Consider the following 16,889-nt stretch of genomic DNA (forward strand, 5'->3'; position numbering starts at 1 on the left):
TGCAGGCCGATGTTCCTCACCCCGGCACCCGACCCTCCGAGGCAGATTTCTATGCCAGTGATCAAACCCTTAGAATAGGGCTTACGGCCAGCCCTCCACTCTGCCCACTTAACTTCCTGCAGACCTGGCAGCGCCAGAAACCTTGGTTCCAATGCCGCGGTATAAAACAAACAGACAAACAAACTCAGTGTCATACAGCGGATTCTGACTCATAGTGACCCCGTAGGGTGAGGTGGATCCGTGTCATTAAATTTCCAAGGCTATACATCTTTAAGGAAGCAGACTGCCTCATCTTTCTGTGGCAGAGTGGCTGGTGGGTCCAAACTGCTGACCTTTTGGATGGCAGTCAACTGCTTCACCCATTGCACCATGAGGGCTCCTAACCATGAAATGTTCTTTCCCTGCTTCCATATGCTGACACCACTCCCCATTCCTCACTCATGCACTCTCCTTCCTGCCTCCTTTTCGGTCTTGTCCATTAGCCCGTCTCTCCTGATGGACTATGGCGGCAGTCCCGGCTTTGGGCCCTGACTCCGTCACTCATGTCATGAGCTTAAGAGCAAATCATCCGACCTCTCTGACTGCGAGCGTCTTCATCTGTAAAACTGGAAAGTAAATAGCTTCCTCGCAAGGTTATTGGGATGATTAGAGGAGATACAATTGACCCAAGCCAGGCCTCATGTAGGTGGAGGATGGGTGTTGAAGAAGCAAGACCAAAGAAGAATCGATGCCTTGGAATGACGGTGCAAGAAGGACTATCTAAAGTGCCATGGACTGCCCGAAAGACAAGCGAATCTGTCTTGGAAGAAGGCCGGCGGGACTTCACTCATGCCCAAAGTACAGGAGACGTCATCTCGTGCAAAGCCCATGCACCCTCCTGCCTCCTTCAGGAGAGACACATCTCTGGAGAAGGACATTGTGCTCGTGAAACAGAGGGACATCCAGAAAGGAGACATACCCGCCACAAGATGGATTGACGCAGTGACTGTGACAATGAGCTCAAACCTAAGGACAATTGTGAGGATGGCACAGGCCCGGGCTGTGCTCTGCTCTGTTGAACACGGGGTCGCCGTGAGCCAGAACCCACTTGACAACACCTAACCACACCACAACAAAGGAGATGTGACACACAAAGCGCTGAACTCGGCGTCCGGCTGATTGAACGTGGCCCAAACAATGAAGCAATTATTGCTATCTGTACACAAAGGTCCTTGACAACGAGGGCCACTGTCCCAGAACATGCCGATGAGATTAAGGTCAAAAGATAACGGAGAGGAGGTCACCATGGGCGTTATGGGACAGAGCAGCATTGTTGGAAACAATCTCTCTTCTGCGACAAGGTGAAAGGCAGAGCAGACAACAGGTTGAACCAAACCAAACCAAACCAAACCAAACCAAACCAAAACTCACTGCTGGTCTACTCACAGAACAGCACTATAGTTTTGAACCACTGACCTTGAGGTTCCTAGCCCCGTGAGTAACCACTACACAACCAGGGCTCTCTTGCACTGTGCATTTCTATGGGAGCACAAAGCCTCCATCTTCCCCACAACCCCCCGCCCCCAGACCTTGTAGTTAGCAGCCCAGCCTGTAACCCACTGTGCCACGAGGGCTCCTAACAGGTATAACAGCAGGAGCGTCCTGGGTACCTGGGGCCATCTCTAAGTTGTGTCCTTCCCCATGGGATTGAGTTTCAAGATAATCAACAATCAATCAATGTTGTCAGTGGAACTATGTCAGCAGAAAAGCCTCTCCCCTGTGGTCTGGCCATCTCATCAGGGGCCTTTCACCTTGTCAACATGTGGCACCCCTTGCCCTTGCTCGTCCTTTCAGCGCCACCATCTCTGTGCCTATGGATGTCCATGGGCCGGGCCAGGCGAATAGGAGTTGCTCAGCAGCACCCTCCTCCAGGTGACTTCCCGGGCACATGCCACAGCTGACCTGCCTTAGCCATAGCTCTGTCTACCAGGCTTCAGGAAGGCACTCACCCCGGACCAGCCGTGAGGCAGGAACTGGCCCTCAGCCCAGTATTTCCCATCGATGAAGAAGAGGCCCGCGATCATGATGAACACCCACACTGCCAGGTTGAGCACGTTGAGGACGTTGTTGAAGCCCACGGAGTTCTTGACCCCCAGAGCGACAATGATGGTCACAATGACGGCGATCACCAGAGCCAGAAGGTCCGGGTATGACTCTTCCCCTTTCCCTAGGGGGACAGAGATAAGTTAATATTTCCCCAGGGGAAATCCCACCCCCCCATGCAGCAAGTGTGTGTGTACCTATGTGTATATGCCTTTGTGGTGTGTGTACATGGCACATGCATGTGTATGCTGTAGTCCATGAACAGATAAAAGTGTGTATTCAAAATGGGAAGGTTTTGATACAGAGCTAAGGTGACCCAGAGCCGGAGCCCAACGCTGGGCTAGAGATGCGACCATGACCACAGTACCTATGGAACAACGGGATTGACTATTTGAAATCAGGATTACCTGGGGGCATTCGGGCTGCTATTTGAAAACCCCTTTATGCTTATGATGGTTAATTTAAAAACCAAATGAAATGACCATTTCATTCTAACAATCTTTTCTGTCTTAGAAATCTTAAGAATGTTCATCTTTGAAATTGATCACGAGGGGGGTCTCCTCCTCCCCATTTAAGTCTCATTGGTTGTGGAGAGAAAATGACTTGAGATTGCACCCCCGCCCCAACCTCAGCTCACTGGGGCTTGTTCATTGGCCTGTGGACTCCTGCCCTCTAGAGCGTGGAAAAGGCACTGCCCTTGCTGTACTGAATCTCGTTGTATTTTGCCTACAGTAAGTAGCCAGGTGGATCCCGGGGCAAGTCTTCTTTCTCATATCTCTGGACCTTATCTGTGAAAGAAGAAGTTGAGCTACCTGTCTCTGGACGACCCTTTTGCACGTAAATGTTGATGGAATCAGCATCTGACCAGTGTGGGCTTCATATTTTTCATCTCATCATTGTGCCTGGGAGCTCAGTGCTTCTGCCAGTTCCTAGAGGCAGTGCTTGGAAGTGGGGTTGCAAGACCCCAAAGCTCCTTCAGCTGTCATTTAGGGCCCCTGACATCAAAGGATAAAGTCAGAGGAGATGGCAAGTGGGTAGTAAATGATGGGCGGAGTCTCAAGCCTCATGGCCCTAGCTTTTCTATTCATTTAATATTCATTTAGTTGGATTACACGCTCCTCCACCTCTTAAGGATCCCTGGTGTCTAAGGCGAGTTAGACGTTGTACTGCTAACCACAAGGTTGGTGGTTCTAAACCACCAGCCTCTCCCAGGGAGAGTGCTCCCTTCAACATTAACAGCCTTGGAAACGCTATACAGGGTATTGCAGTGAGAGGATGTTTGCTAAACCGACATTCATTTTGCTCATCTTAAAATACATCTATTTGAAAATCAATATATTTCATGAATACCAATTTATGAAGAATTTAAAGCATCTTCTGATGAAACTACCAGAGAAGTTTCATATACTTTCCCCCCCCTTGGGTTGGTTTTACTTCCCACAGTTAGCATGAGTCCTATGAAATTGTATCCTATGTCACATGACAGTGCATCAAAAATAGTTCCTATGTCTTTACATTAACTCCCAATTCATCCTGTTCATTGCCAGCCACCTGACCCCAAACCAAATCCACAGTTGATTCCAACTTATAGCTCCTGAGAGGAGAGAGGAGAACTACTCTGCAGAGTTTCAATACTTGGGATCTCTCTGGGAGCTGACCGCTAAATCTTTCTCCCGAGAAGTGGCTGATAGGTCCCAGCCACCCCCTCTAGAGTAGCCACCAAGCCCTTTAACCAAGACCCCACCAGGGCCCCGGCTGCACAACGTGTCTACACAACGAATCATTTGCTCTGCTACAGAACATGTAGATGGCTTTCCATAAAGTGTGGCTCCAAAGAAGGGTGTGGCGACCATCCTTTGGATAAAACTTAGGGAGAAATTAGAATGCATTCCTCAGGACAGGGGATGGACTTCGGTTAAAATGCAATACCTTATCATTTGATCTCCCTTTTGGCCCATTTTAAAGTCGTTTCCATTTTTACTAGTTTTTCTTCTTTCTTTTTGATTGAGGGTTTTCTGTGTTTTGTCTAGTCATTGCTGTGCGTGTTTTGTATGGTTTTTCTGGACATGAAACCCAGAGCAGGTATATCCATCTCTAGAGACAGTCCCTGGGTTGATCACTGTGTAGGGGCTTGGCAGGGGAGGCTGTGGGGGAATGGGGAGCTAGCAAAGGTGAGCAGGAGGAGAAAACGCTCTGAACTTGATTATGGCAATGACCACACAACTCTTTGGAGTAGGACTGAGGGGTTGAGTTGTATGACACGTGAAGCACGTGCTAATAATACAATCTTTTTGAAAAAGAAATGAAGAGTTATAGAAAGACATCCCGGCCTCTGGATGTCGATTCTCAAACTGCCTTGTTGCCAGGGAGGAGCCCCTTGATTTAGCTTGGTCGGGTTCCCTGTTGGGGCAAGAGGGCGGTCTCACCTAGGCCGTTGAGCGTCCCCACAGTGTTCACCATCCAGCGGCTGATGGTGTGGTTGGCCAGCGAGTCGAACATGCTGCTCAGAGCGCTGGCGCCAGCCGCGGTGCCGATCAGGTACTCCAGGATCAGGTTCCAGCCGATGAAAAAGGCCACGAACTCCCCCACAGTGACGTAGCTGTAGGTGTAAGCCGAGCCTGTTGTCTTGGGCACACGGACTCCAAACTCCGCATAGCAGACACCTGCATGGGACAAGCACACACAGGAGGTGGGGGTAGGGGTGGGGGTGGGGATGTCAGGAGAGGCGTGAAGCCCTTGGTGCCAACCACCTTGGGTAGAGAACAATGGGAATCTCTGGGATCTTAGGCTAAATCCACAAAGATTCAGAGCCAATTCTCCTCTCTTCCAAATCTCACTTCTGGAAAACAAACAACCTATACTTGGAATGCCTGGAAGACAATCAGAACGATGTCGCCTGGACAATTAGAAACGGATATGCCTTATTTAGGACACGCTCCACTTGTGTGTGGCTCAGCCTTTTTGATTGCTCTGAGGTGTCAGGGACCCTGAGCGAACTTGGGCCTAATTCAGGATGACCCCGGGCATGGGGAGGCCCATGCCCTAGCTTTCTTTGTCTTCACGTTTTAGGTAGTCGGGAAGGTCCTCCTCTTTTGCAAGGGATATTTCCAAGTGACCCGTGCAAAGGCCGTCCTGTATCTAGATCGCGAGATCATGCAGATACAAACACATTATGGGTGAGTAACACGGGAGCTTAGCAGGTGCAAAAATAACTTAATGAACAATTTTAGAGTGTTCTCAATGCGCTCAATTGAGCTACTAAATGACAGGTTGCTAAATGCTGAGAATGAAAACCAAATGAGATATGCCCCCCTGTAGTCAAGGGAAGAGACATCAGAAAATCAATGCATAGAAGCTGCCCGGTGTAGAAATGTATCGGAACGCTCATCAGCTGGGCAATGAGCTATACGAAGAACGCATCAGGTGAAGAAGTTGAGCCGTCTGGCCAGGCATGGTGGAGAGAGGCAGGAGGAAGCACCAGTGTGGAGGGGGGCAGGCAGGGGCTGGTAGGAGAGGAGGCCAGAGAGGTAAGCAGAAGCCAGGTACTTTGCAAGGTGGGTTCAAGGGCCCCCTTCTACCAAATACTTTCTTCCCTTGTCCTCTGCCCAGAAGGTGGGGACCAGGAATTCCATTTTGCTTATACGCACTTCTATTTGAAGGCACTGGTTTATTACTGCCTCATTCTTAGGAGACGGGGCATTTCCTGTCTGTGCTAAGAATGGTGGAGGGGGGAGCAGTGGGTAAGGAGACCAGTGAGAGGACAGACGGAGGACAGCTTGGAGGAAGCACACTGGGAGGGAGGGAAAAAGGATGGTGGAGGGAGCTCAAAGCTAACTCTACCTTTAGTTCCCACCTTGTCAAGGGCCAACCCTGAGGTTCTCACCCTACCACCTTGGGAACAATAGAGTCACTCTGGAGTGAATAAAGAGAGCAGGGTTCTGCAGCGGGAAATCAGTGCAGGCAAGCTAAAAATAGAGCAGCCCAAAGGGGTGACACAGCAAAAGATTCAAAGTGATGCTAAATCTCGTTCTCTTTCCTCAGTCGCTTCAGCAGCGAAGCTGTCTGTATGCAAAGAGGCTGGGCTCCCGCCTCAACACCACCTCCAATTGGCCAGGTAAAACCGGACAACCTGTCCTACATCTTTACGTTTAGTTCCCTTGTTTAAAAACATCAAGACTTTAGACTGGATATCATGGGCATCGTCTGTCAGATTGCATTCTGTTGCTACAGGATCGATTCAGCACAGTTTAAGTTTTCATGTCCATTCCCATATTGTCCCGTAGTGTGAAGATGCTCCCAAGGGCTACGGCAGCCAGTGGTGCCTATGGCTCAGGTTCAAATGTTCTTTTGCGTTCCTCCATCCACACCCCGCTCCTCGGTAAAAGAGACTTCCGCCCCACTCCTTGCCGTCAGACTGTCAGTTCCTGAGTCTGGGCGCTGCTCTGGTGCTTCTCTAGAGCAGAACACCTCTTTTCCTACATCGCTGCCTCCAACTGCCGAGAAGTGGGCCCGACAGTGAGAAGGGGTAGCCTCTGAAAGAAGTCCAGAGGAAGTCTCCCCTGAGGAGAAAGGAGGGGTAATCCACGAGGCTGCGGATCTGATCCTGCTTCCTCCACGTGCCGAGGACTTGGGTGTTTTCAGCAGCGTTCTTGCCAATATAAAGGAGGTTGCTCTTTGAACGCGATGTGAGGGAGGATTAGAGTGCCACCGATTTCGTTCACACGTAGGATCCCTAGCTTTTACTTCATGAATTCCTCTGTCCCGTGAGCTTCTCTTCTTCATCCTCCTTTTGGCCCCTGATCGGGTAAGAGGTTTATCAGTAAAAGTTTTCCAAGCAATGCGTTTGAAACAGGCATCCGTTTGATTGCAGATTTAATGTGGACCATCAATAGCGTGGACGTTGTGCAATTAAATCTAAAAGTACCCAATTAAAACAAAAGACGAAATGGAATCCCCCAAACCTAAAACTCAATTCATCACCGTGGTCCACCAGCTTGCCAAGGGCTCACTGCGTTTTGTGAAGGGACCGGGCCTCTGCTGTCTGAGTCAGACAGAGGCCTCTGCTGAACATGGTGCTAAGAGCCTACAGAATCTTAGTCATTCATTTGTTTGGGTCTTTTTGACTGCAGTTTGGATGACCAGTGGGATAATCAATCAGCTCCTAACCAACTAGAAAATGACAATTTCTGACTACTGTTCCAAGAAATTATTCTTTGGGCCCCATTCTCCTTGCTGACCTGTGGTATTCCTGCATTCTCCTGGTTTGCTTTTACACGGGAGCCCAGCCTTTCACTGGGAACTAGAAAGTACCTAGCCTGGTACTGAGGCTAAAAACCAAAAGGAAACGGGAGGATGTAGCCAATGACCCAACTCTTTTCAAGCGTCACGCTGTGTGAGAGAGACGCGTTCAGGGGATCTGTCAGGTGATTTCAGTACAAAGTAAGAACCAGGGACTGGGGAATACTAGTTTTTACCCTAGGTTATCCAGTAATGGAGTGTGCACACTGCTGACACTCGCACTGATAAAATGAGGTCAACTAGATAAGTACTAGGGTCCCTTCCAGTGATCATTCTTTGGTTTCAAAACCCTTAATGAACTGCATCAAGGGGGAACAGATGACGATTAAAACACCACAATCAAATGATTTTCAATAGAAGCAGTACTCCCATTCAGTGGGCATTTTGGAAATCCTTGGCGGGGTCGATGCCCTCATGATGGTTTTGAGCATTTTGCGGTATTGAATGGGTAGAAGCTCGGGAGAGTGGACATGCTGCAATGTGTGGGAATATGTCCTTTCCCTTCAGAACAATAGAGGAAACCTTACAAAATGCTACCAAATATTGATTTGGCTCTTGTGATATGGAAAAACCACTGCTTTGAAAGAGTGGATTTATAGTTAATCTTGACTTAACTACGCAATGTCCTTAAAGAATTCTCACACCAGCGTTGCCTGGCTGCTCCAGGGGCCTTAGGGTATTAGCTAGGAGCGCTGTCTACCCAGTGGGTTAAGCTCTGGGCTGCTCACCCCAAGGTTTTCAGTTGAACCCACCAGCCTCTTCATGGGAGAAAGGTGAGGCTATTTGCTCTTGTAAACATGTGTTGGTGTTAAGTGCTGTTGAGTCGGTTCTAACCCACTGTGACCCTGGACACAACAGAATGAACCACTGCCCAGTCTTGCACGCTCCTCACAATTGTTGTTGTGTTTAGCCCATTGCTAAAACCACCACGGGAACCATCTCAAGGAAGGTCTTCCTTTATTTTCACTGACTCCCTACTTTACGTATGATGTCCTTTTGCAGAGACGTACTTCTTGATAACATGTCCAAAGGACGTGAGACAAAGTCTCACCATGCTTTCTTGTAGGAAGCATCTGGTTGTACTTCCTCTAAGACTGATGTTTCCCATGTTCTTCACCAATGCCCTGATTCAGATGTGTCCATTCTTCTGTGCTTTTCCTTATTCATTGTCCACTTTCCACATGAATATGAGATGATCTAAAATTCTGTGGCTTGAGCTAGCCACCTCTTTGTCTCAAAGTGACACGTCTGATCTTTAACACTTTAAAGGGGTCTGGTGCCGCAGATTTGCCGAATGCGATATGTTTGATTTCTTGACTACTGCTTCCATGAGTATTGGTTGTGGATGCAAGCAAAATGCAATCATGGACAACTTAATCATTTTTCTGTTTATCAGGTCCTGCTGTTTCCTTTACAGGGAGTTCTAACCCGGATGGAAGGCTGACGTCTTGGATCTTCATCCACCAGCCAATGCCTCACGGCCTTCTCGCTTTCACAAACATGTTTGTGCCACCTTCATTTACAAGCTGGTTATTGAGGGTTCCTCCAGTCTGAATGTTTGTTCTTCTTCAGATAGTCCTGCGAACGGGACTATTTTCTCAGTATAAAGTTTACATATGGGGTGTAGGGCTTCCGTAAACCTAGTCCTCAGAATTTAAGCTCTCATACAATATAAACCATACAGGTAAATATACCTAAATGCTTATGGTCATATTTTATTTAGAAATGATTTTTGTCTTCTTTTAAGTCCATCTCCAAAGAGACACTGAATCTTTTCATGCATAACAAGCTTTAAAGGTAATTTAATAAAAATGTTTTAAGCAAAATAAATAAATAAAATAAAGTTTAAGTATGATAAAAGGATACAACTCTGACACACACCTTTAAAAATTTTCAACCATTAAGTATCCCCTTGTTCTGTTCAAACAAGGGCCCTGTGTTAGTCCGGGTAGACTAGAGAAATAAATTCATAGACACACTCATGTGTGTATAAGAAAGATATTTATATACAAGGGCAATTGACTATTGAGAAAACATCTCAGCCCAGTTCAGATCAAGTCCATAAGTCTGATATTAGCCCATATGTCCGATACCAATCTATAAATTCCTCTTCAGACTCATGCAGCACATGCAATGACGCCGAATGCAGGAAGATCACAGGCCAGTGGGTGGGAAGTCTTGTGGATCCAGTGGCAGTGCAAGCATTGTAGTGCTGGCAGGGGTCTCCACATGGCTTTTCTGACTCCAGAGGTCTGGCTCCATAAGCCTCTCTCCATGTGTCTTCTCCACAGGGATATTTTGCAGAGAATGAGACTGTGTCCTGCCTTTTAGCAACCTACTGATCTCCTGAGGTCTCCAAATGAGGTCATCAAGCTACTACCTGATTGACAGGCTAGACTCCACCCCTTCACGCTGAATCCTCAAATTGACACCAGATTATTTACCTACCACATGCCTCTTGGTCTAAATACAGGTTCTGCATGAGCACAATTCAGTGTTCTGGAATGCTCGTTCTTCAAAATATTATCCCCAGTATGTTATAATCTATATAGTCAAATGCCTTTGCAAAGCCACTAAAACACAAGTTAACATCTTTTGGGTATTCTCTGCTTTCAGCTAGGATTAATCTGATGTCAGTAATGGTAGCCCTCCTTCCATATCCTCTTCTGAATCCAGTGTGAATTTTTGAGCTCCTTGTTGATGTACTGCTGCAACCATTTCTGAAGGATCTTAAGTAAAATTTGACTTGCATGTGATATTGTTCAATAATTTTCACATTTTGTTGGGCCACTTTTCTTTGGAATGGGCATTAATATGGATTTCTCCCAGTGAGGTGATCAGGTAACCATCTTCCAAATTCCTTAGCAGATACACATTAATTCTTCTGGAGCTGTGTCAGTTTGTTGACACATTTCAACTGACATTCCATCAGTTCCTACTTTGTTTTTCACCAATGCCTTCAGTGTAGTTTGGAATTCTCCCTTCAATACCATGAATTCTTGAATTTTGAACAATTCTTTTCAGTATAATGACTATGCGTATTTGTTTCATCATTTTTTGATGTTCCTGCATTACTCAACACGTTGCGCATGGAATCCTTCAATATTGCAATTGTAGGCTTTAATTGCTTCTTCATTTATTTCAGCATGAGAAATGCTGAGCATGTTCTTCCTCTCTGACTCTCTAACACCTTTCATCATAATGCTTTACTTTGTCATCTCAAGCTGCCCTCGGAAGTGGTCTGGTCAGCTCTTGGACTTCATCATTTCTTCCATACACTTTAGCTACTCTACTTTCTAGAGAAAGTTTTGGAGTCTTTTTTTTTTTTTGGACATCCTTTATCTTCTCTTCCTTGTCTGTCTTTTAAGTGACCTTTTGTTTTCTTCATGTATGATGCTCTAAAGATCACCCCCCCCAGTTCGTTTGATCGCCAGTCCTTAGGGTTCATTGTGTCAAATCTGATCCTGATATGCTCTCTAATTTCAGCTGGGATGTACTTAAGGTCGTATTGTGACTCTTGCGGATGGTTTTACCTTTTTTCAGCTCCACCCTGAACTTACATATGAAAAACTGGTGATCTGTTCCACAGTTGTCTGCTAGTCTTGTTTTGGCTGATGATATTGAACTTCATCATCTCTTCCCACTTATGTAGCCAGTTTGATTCCTGTGTGTTCCATATTTGAGATCCACATGCATAGCCACTGTTTACGTTGTGAAAAAAAGCTATTTGCAAGGGAGAACTCATTGCTCTTGCAAAATTCTATCATGTGATCTCCAACTTTGTTTCTATCACCAAGACCATACTTTCTAACTACTGATCCCTCCTCTGTTTCTAACTTTGAATTCCAATGACTAGCCATTATAAATAGACCTTGAGTGCCTTCCAACCTGCGGGGCTCATCTCCCAGCAATATATCAGACAGTGTCCTGCTGATTTTTATAAGATTTCAATGGCTAATCTCTCAGAAGGGGAGCCTGATTCCTTCTTCTTAGTCTGTAAGTTCTGTTGAAACCTGTCCACCATGACTGACCTTGCTGGCATTTGAAACACTAGTGCCATAGCTTCCAGCTTTACAGCAACACACAGGCCATCAAAGTTTATCAAGCTGACAGACAAGTGGTAGTCCACAAGATGCCCAGTTTCAGAAACCCTAAGGAGCAGCTCTACTCTGTTTTGGAAAGTTGCCATGGGCCACAGTTAACTTGATGCCAGTGGCAGTGAGCTCTGCTATCACCAGTGATTCCCATTCCTTACTTACGTATCAGACAACTGGAGATGGGCAGGCAAGTGGACTCCAAACGTGCAAATATATAGCTGTCGGAAATCAATAGAGTACAAAGGGTGGGGGCAGTGGGCCATCAGTGGTGAGGGTAGACTGTAGACCATAGGGTGGGGCTTTTCCCCACTAGAGCTATTCAGAGATGGACAAGGTAGATCCTTGAGAAATAGAAAGAGCTCATTTTAGCAGGGCGTATGGGAGTGGGAAGGAACCTAGTTGGCAAAATGGTTCATCTGAAAAGCTAGCAGTTCAAACCCACCTAATAGCTTAGCAGGAGAAAGTGATGTGATCTATTCCCTTAAAGATTACAGCCTAGGAAATGCTATGGGTCTCCAAGAGTCAAAGTGGACGTGGTGGCTCCTATCTATCTATCTATTTCAAGAAAATCGAAGTGATTGCTCCGATGCTCTTTTTAATCATCCTTCCTCTAAGGGTATTCTAAACAGATTCTTCCTTTAGTTTTTGCCTAGTCTTAGTGTTTTATTTATACACCTCAGGACTGTTCTTGGTGTTGTTAGCAGCTATTGAGTGGGTTCTGACCCATAGTCACCCCATGCACAAGAGACAGAAACACTGTACGGTCCTGCGCCGTCCTTGCAGTGGCTCCTATGCCTGAAAGATGCAGCCATGGTGTCAAACCATCTCCTTGTGGGCTTTCCTCTTTTTCACTGCCCTTCCACTTTACCAAACCTGATGCCCTTCTCCAGGAACTGGTCTCTCCTGATAAAATGTTCAAAGTGTGTGAGATGAAGTCTTGCCATCCTTCCCTCTAAGGAGCATTCTGGTCGTATGTCTTCCAAGACCGATGGGTTTGTTCTTTCAGCAGTCTACGGTACTTTCAAAATTCTCACCAGCACTGTAATTCAAATGCATCAATTCTTCTTTGTTCTTCCTTACTGGATGCTCAACTTGCACATGCATATGAGGGGATGGAAAATTACCCCAGCTTGGGTCAGGCACACCTTTGCCCTCAAAGTAACACCCTTGCTTTTCCATACTCTAAAGAGGGCTTGTGCAGCAGATTTACCTAACATATTGTGTCTTTTGATCTCTTGATTGATGCTTCGGTGAGCATTGATTGTGGATCCAAGCAAGACAAAATCCTGGACAACTTCACCCTGTTCTAGTGTGGGGTAAATTGACAAATTGCCAGCCTATCGAAAAGAGACCAGGAGGAGGTGTCAGGAGAGCCTGTATTTGAAAGTTCTATATCAACGGACTCCCGAAACACGTCCCAGAGATGCGCCACTTAGGATTCAGGAAAATATGGTCCTTTTCAATGTGAACTTATTTCCGACAGAGCCGCTGACACTAGCTTCTAGGCAGGAAGGGCTGGCTCTGCTGACATGTTCACACACATGCATAATGTGGAGTTTTTCAAATTAGGCCTAATCCAGTGTTGCTCGTAGTAACAATCGCTGCTGCTCCACTTCCAAGTTCAAGTTTATCACCTCACTCACAGGCTTGCCTTGACTCCCTGTTACCTTCGTAGAGCAAGGTGGCAAAGTTTCTCCATGCTAAGAGGGCACAGAGGCGGAAAACACAGTCAGCATTAGGTGTAAGCAGAGTTTTAACGCTCAGGAAATATGTGTTCCCTTTGTATTTCACCAAAGAAAGGCAGCAGATCAGGTGTTGTTTTTTGTAGTTTCACCTGGAATAATTAAATCAAGTGGTTATCCACATTTGAATGCCAAATACTCTCCTCCCATAAACAGAAGTCTTCCACTAATGTGTAGTTTACCTTACTTCAACTCACTTCCTTACCTATTTATCAACCCCTGGACCGTTTTCAGAATTAACTTCTAGCTTAATTTCCTTCCTTGGTGGAGACAATGGTAAATGCCTGCTGTGTCAGGCTCTGCACGGAATACCAGAGAGACTCAAGGTAAGGAAGGCAGGCTCCCTGGCGGTGAAGCATCTAATCAGGAGGAATAAACAAACACATGGTCATTCCTTATTAACTACCGTCCTTAGGCAGTGCTCGTGGAGCCCGGGGTGTGGGGTGAGCACAGTTCTTTGGGATGGAAGAAGGGGTGTGCTGGAGCTGGATCTAGAAGGGCAGGGAAGGCTTTGTCAGATAGTCTCAAGCGGAGGGAGGAGAATATTTGCACTGACCCAGGCGAGTTACCAGGATAGTCAGGGAAGAGAAGTCTGCAGAGGTGCAGTATCAGTCAAGTGATGCAGGACAGGGAGGGACTGTTATTGGTAGACTATCTCAAAAGGACTGTGCAGTTCATCTACTGATATCGTTTTCAAGCTTTGTTTTGGTGGTAGACCACGTCTTTCCGGACAAAGTCTTACTAGAGATCTTGGTACAAAAGTAAATGGAGGCAGCAGCTGGTTCTGTTGGGAGAAGGGGTGGCCTGCTCAGACTCTGCCTCACCTCCTCCAAGATCCCGGGCCCTCCTCTGTGAACCCCCAGGGCCAGACCGAGAACGGGAGTGGGAAGGAGCTTTGGGTGGACCCCCAGGGCTATTCTGAGGGCACAGGTAGGAAGGAGTATCATCTCATCAGGAGTATCAGCTCAGCCTTTATCCTATTTCATAGAAAAGGTTCCTGAGTCTTAGACCTGAAATCACATATTCAAGTGATGGCCGAGCCAGGGGCTAGAACCAGTTTCCCAATCTCAGGAGTTTTCCAATTCCTTTAACCCAAAGTGTTTATAAGGCATCATCTCTGTACTGTGTTACCCACTGCTGTCAGCCAATTCTGACTTCAAGGGATCCTCTGATAGGGTTTCTGAGACATCTTTACATGAGCAGACAGCCTCATAGGCCATTTAGTGTAGCCCTGGAGATGGACCAGATAACCAACAATTGCAATAAGACAAGAAAGGAGAAATCGGTTGAGAGCAGGGTGATGGCTACATTGGGTGTTTTAAGGAATGTTGCCATTGGGTTTTGCAATCTGAAGGCCGTGGGGGCAAGAGGAGCTGTGGAGGGAAGCGAGGAAAGGGAAAGGCTGCTCAAGAAAACAGTTTGCCAGCTTGACAGTTTTCTTCGATGCGTGGGATCAGCAACATCTTGAGCACCGCTCAGAGGGCTGACCATGCTGCCCTGGTGAAGTTCCACAGGCCCCTGCCAGCAGGCCTGATAGATTGTTTTGAATCTACTGTATCTGTTCTACTGGAGGGGCCGATGCAGGAAATAGATGAAGCCACTGATTCCTTGTCCATGAATTGGTTCCTCCCTATCCTCCACCTCTCAACTTCAGGCTAGCATCAGCCCCAGGACTGTACAGTGTAAATCATCCCGAAAGGCCTTGCCCCAGATAGCATTTTTCTGACGTCCTTGCTACCTGTGCTTATTCTCTCAGTTCTCTCACAATGTCTCTGCTCCCTTTCTAAATTCCCAGCAGGGCTAAGCCATCGCTACATTGCTATGGCAGCGAGACTGCTTCGCTGCGGATCGGGGTGGGAAGCAAGGGGAGTCACAGGGCGATGGAGAGCAATAGAGTGTGACTTCTCTTAGAATTGGTGGTTTTCTTTGTGACACTGAGTTCCATATGGCGGGTAATGAGGTGTCCCCGTTGCTGTCGCCTCCCTTGAGAAGTGGGTTGCTGGTTCTGGAGGAACATCTATTCAGTCCCCTGTCATGTGCGGCAGGGTCCAGTGATCACGCACTGCTGTTCCCTTCTCAAGGCTCTTGGCTAAACAAACAAATTGTGGGGTTCTTTTTCAGGCCCATCCTCTGTCCACCTCCCACCTTACTGCTGCTCTTCCTTTTACTCCAGCAACCTTGGTCACTCCGTCACCTGTCAGGGGAGCCCAGTCAAGTTTTACAGATGTGTCTGGAAGGGAAGCAATTTGTCTGGGAATGCCTATATTTCTTTGCATCGAAGAAGCGACTTGTAATTTCTCTGCCAAAATGGGCCCCAGGTGGACAGCGATAGCCCATGGTGAGGGCTTGGGCAGCAGCATCAATCAGAGAGTGTGTGACACCATTAGCTACTGAACTGGACAGAGTTCCAATTAAAGTTGGACAGGGAACAGAGAACACCTCTGAACCACAGCACCATCCATCAAGAGATAAACAGGAACAGAGGACACTGTCCTCAGCAGAGTGCTGACCCCACCGCAGGTCAAAATTATTGAATGATTTGCTGATTAAATGTGATCAGACTACCTGTTCCTATCTGCTTACCTTCATGTCGAAAGCTCCCTCTCTGTGTTAGGCTGGGTAGATTAGAGAAACAAATCCAGAGATGCTCATATGTGTGCAAGAGAGAGATTTTTTCAAAAAGCAATTGTATATTGAGAAAACATCCCAGCCCAGTCCAGATCAAGTCCATAAGTCTGATATTAGCCCATATGCCTGATATTAGTCCATGAATCACTCTTCAGACTCAAGTAGTACATGCAATGAAGCCGAATGCAGGAAGATCACGGGCCGGTGGGTGAAAAGTCTTGTGGATCCAGTGGTGGGGAAGGATCTCTGTGCTGCTGTAATGCTCCTCCAACTCTCTGAGTGAGTCTCCTCAACAGAAAGGTGAAGCAGAGAGAGAGTGAGAAGGAGAGGAAGGGAGAAGGGGAGGACGTTCCCAGGATCCTCATGAGACGGTCACGCCCACCAGGAAGCATCATCAGGCTGTGACCTGATTGACAGGCTAGACTCCACCCCGTCATGGTACTTATCAAGTTGACATGAAATTATGTAGCCACCACAGTCTTTGAAAACATTTGGAAGATTACTGGAACTCCAGGAGCCCCTGGAGGCTCAAAACGATCAAGTGACAACTAGCTGAAAGGTTGGCAGTTGAAATCCACCTAAAGGCACCTAGGAAGATAAAGCAATTTAACCGCTTGCAAAAGGCCCACAGCTCGGGAAACCCTAAGGAATCCTTCTATTCTGCACATGTGGGGTGGCCACGAGTTGGAATCAGTTTGAAGACAACAATGTCCGCAATATGATGAATTCAAGCACTCTGGTCAGGTCATGCTACTGTCAGTGCAAATCATGACTGTGCATTATTTTACTTTATCAAACGATACTGACAATGATAAAAATATTGCCGATAATGCTCATGGGTTTGTTTTCAACTAAAGAATTCACAGGATTAACTCTTCCCTGAACCAGTCTTCTGGCCCAGATGGATCCTCCATTGCTGGGGGGGGCAGGTGGGATGGAACTGCCCCCTTCCCTGCTCTTAGCAGACGCGCACATGTAGGGGACCTCAGGGGAACATCAAAGGCATCTTGGAGGAGAAGAGATGTTACAAAGAGAAAGCTGA

General features: G+C 46.9%; 1 protein-coding gene across 1 annotated transcript in view; it reads right to left on the reverse strand.

The window, feature by feature from the left end:
* The window catches only part of SLC7A14 (solute carrier family 7 member 14), a 152,363-nt gene that overhangs the window by 36,721 nt on the left and 98,753 nt on the right, over window positions 1-16,889 (reverse strand). Inside the window, exons 3-4 of the mRNA XM_004704084.3 lie at window positions 4,509-4,745; window positions 1,989-2,206 (exon numbers count right to left, since the gene is read on the reverse strand). Of these exons, the coding sequence (XP_004704141.1) occupies window positions 1,989-2,206; window positions 4,509-4,745 (455 nt within the window). The remainder of the gene's footprint in view (window positions 1-1,988; window positions 2,207-4,508; window positions 4,746-16,889) is intronic.

This window comes from Echinops telfairi, unplaced genomic scaffold (genome assembly GCF_000313985.2).
Source record: "Echinops telfairi isolate 266 unplaced genomic scaffold, ASM31398v2 ScPeMD7_7420;HRSCAF=8458, whole genome shotgun sequence".
Classification (NCBI taxonomy): domain Eukaryota; kingdom Metazoa; phylum Chordata; class Mammalia; order Afrosoricida; family Tenrecidae; genus Echinops; species Echinops telfairi.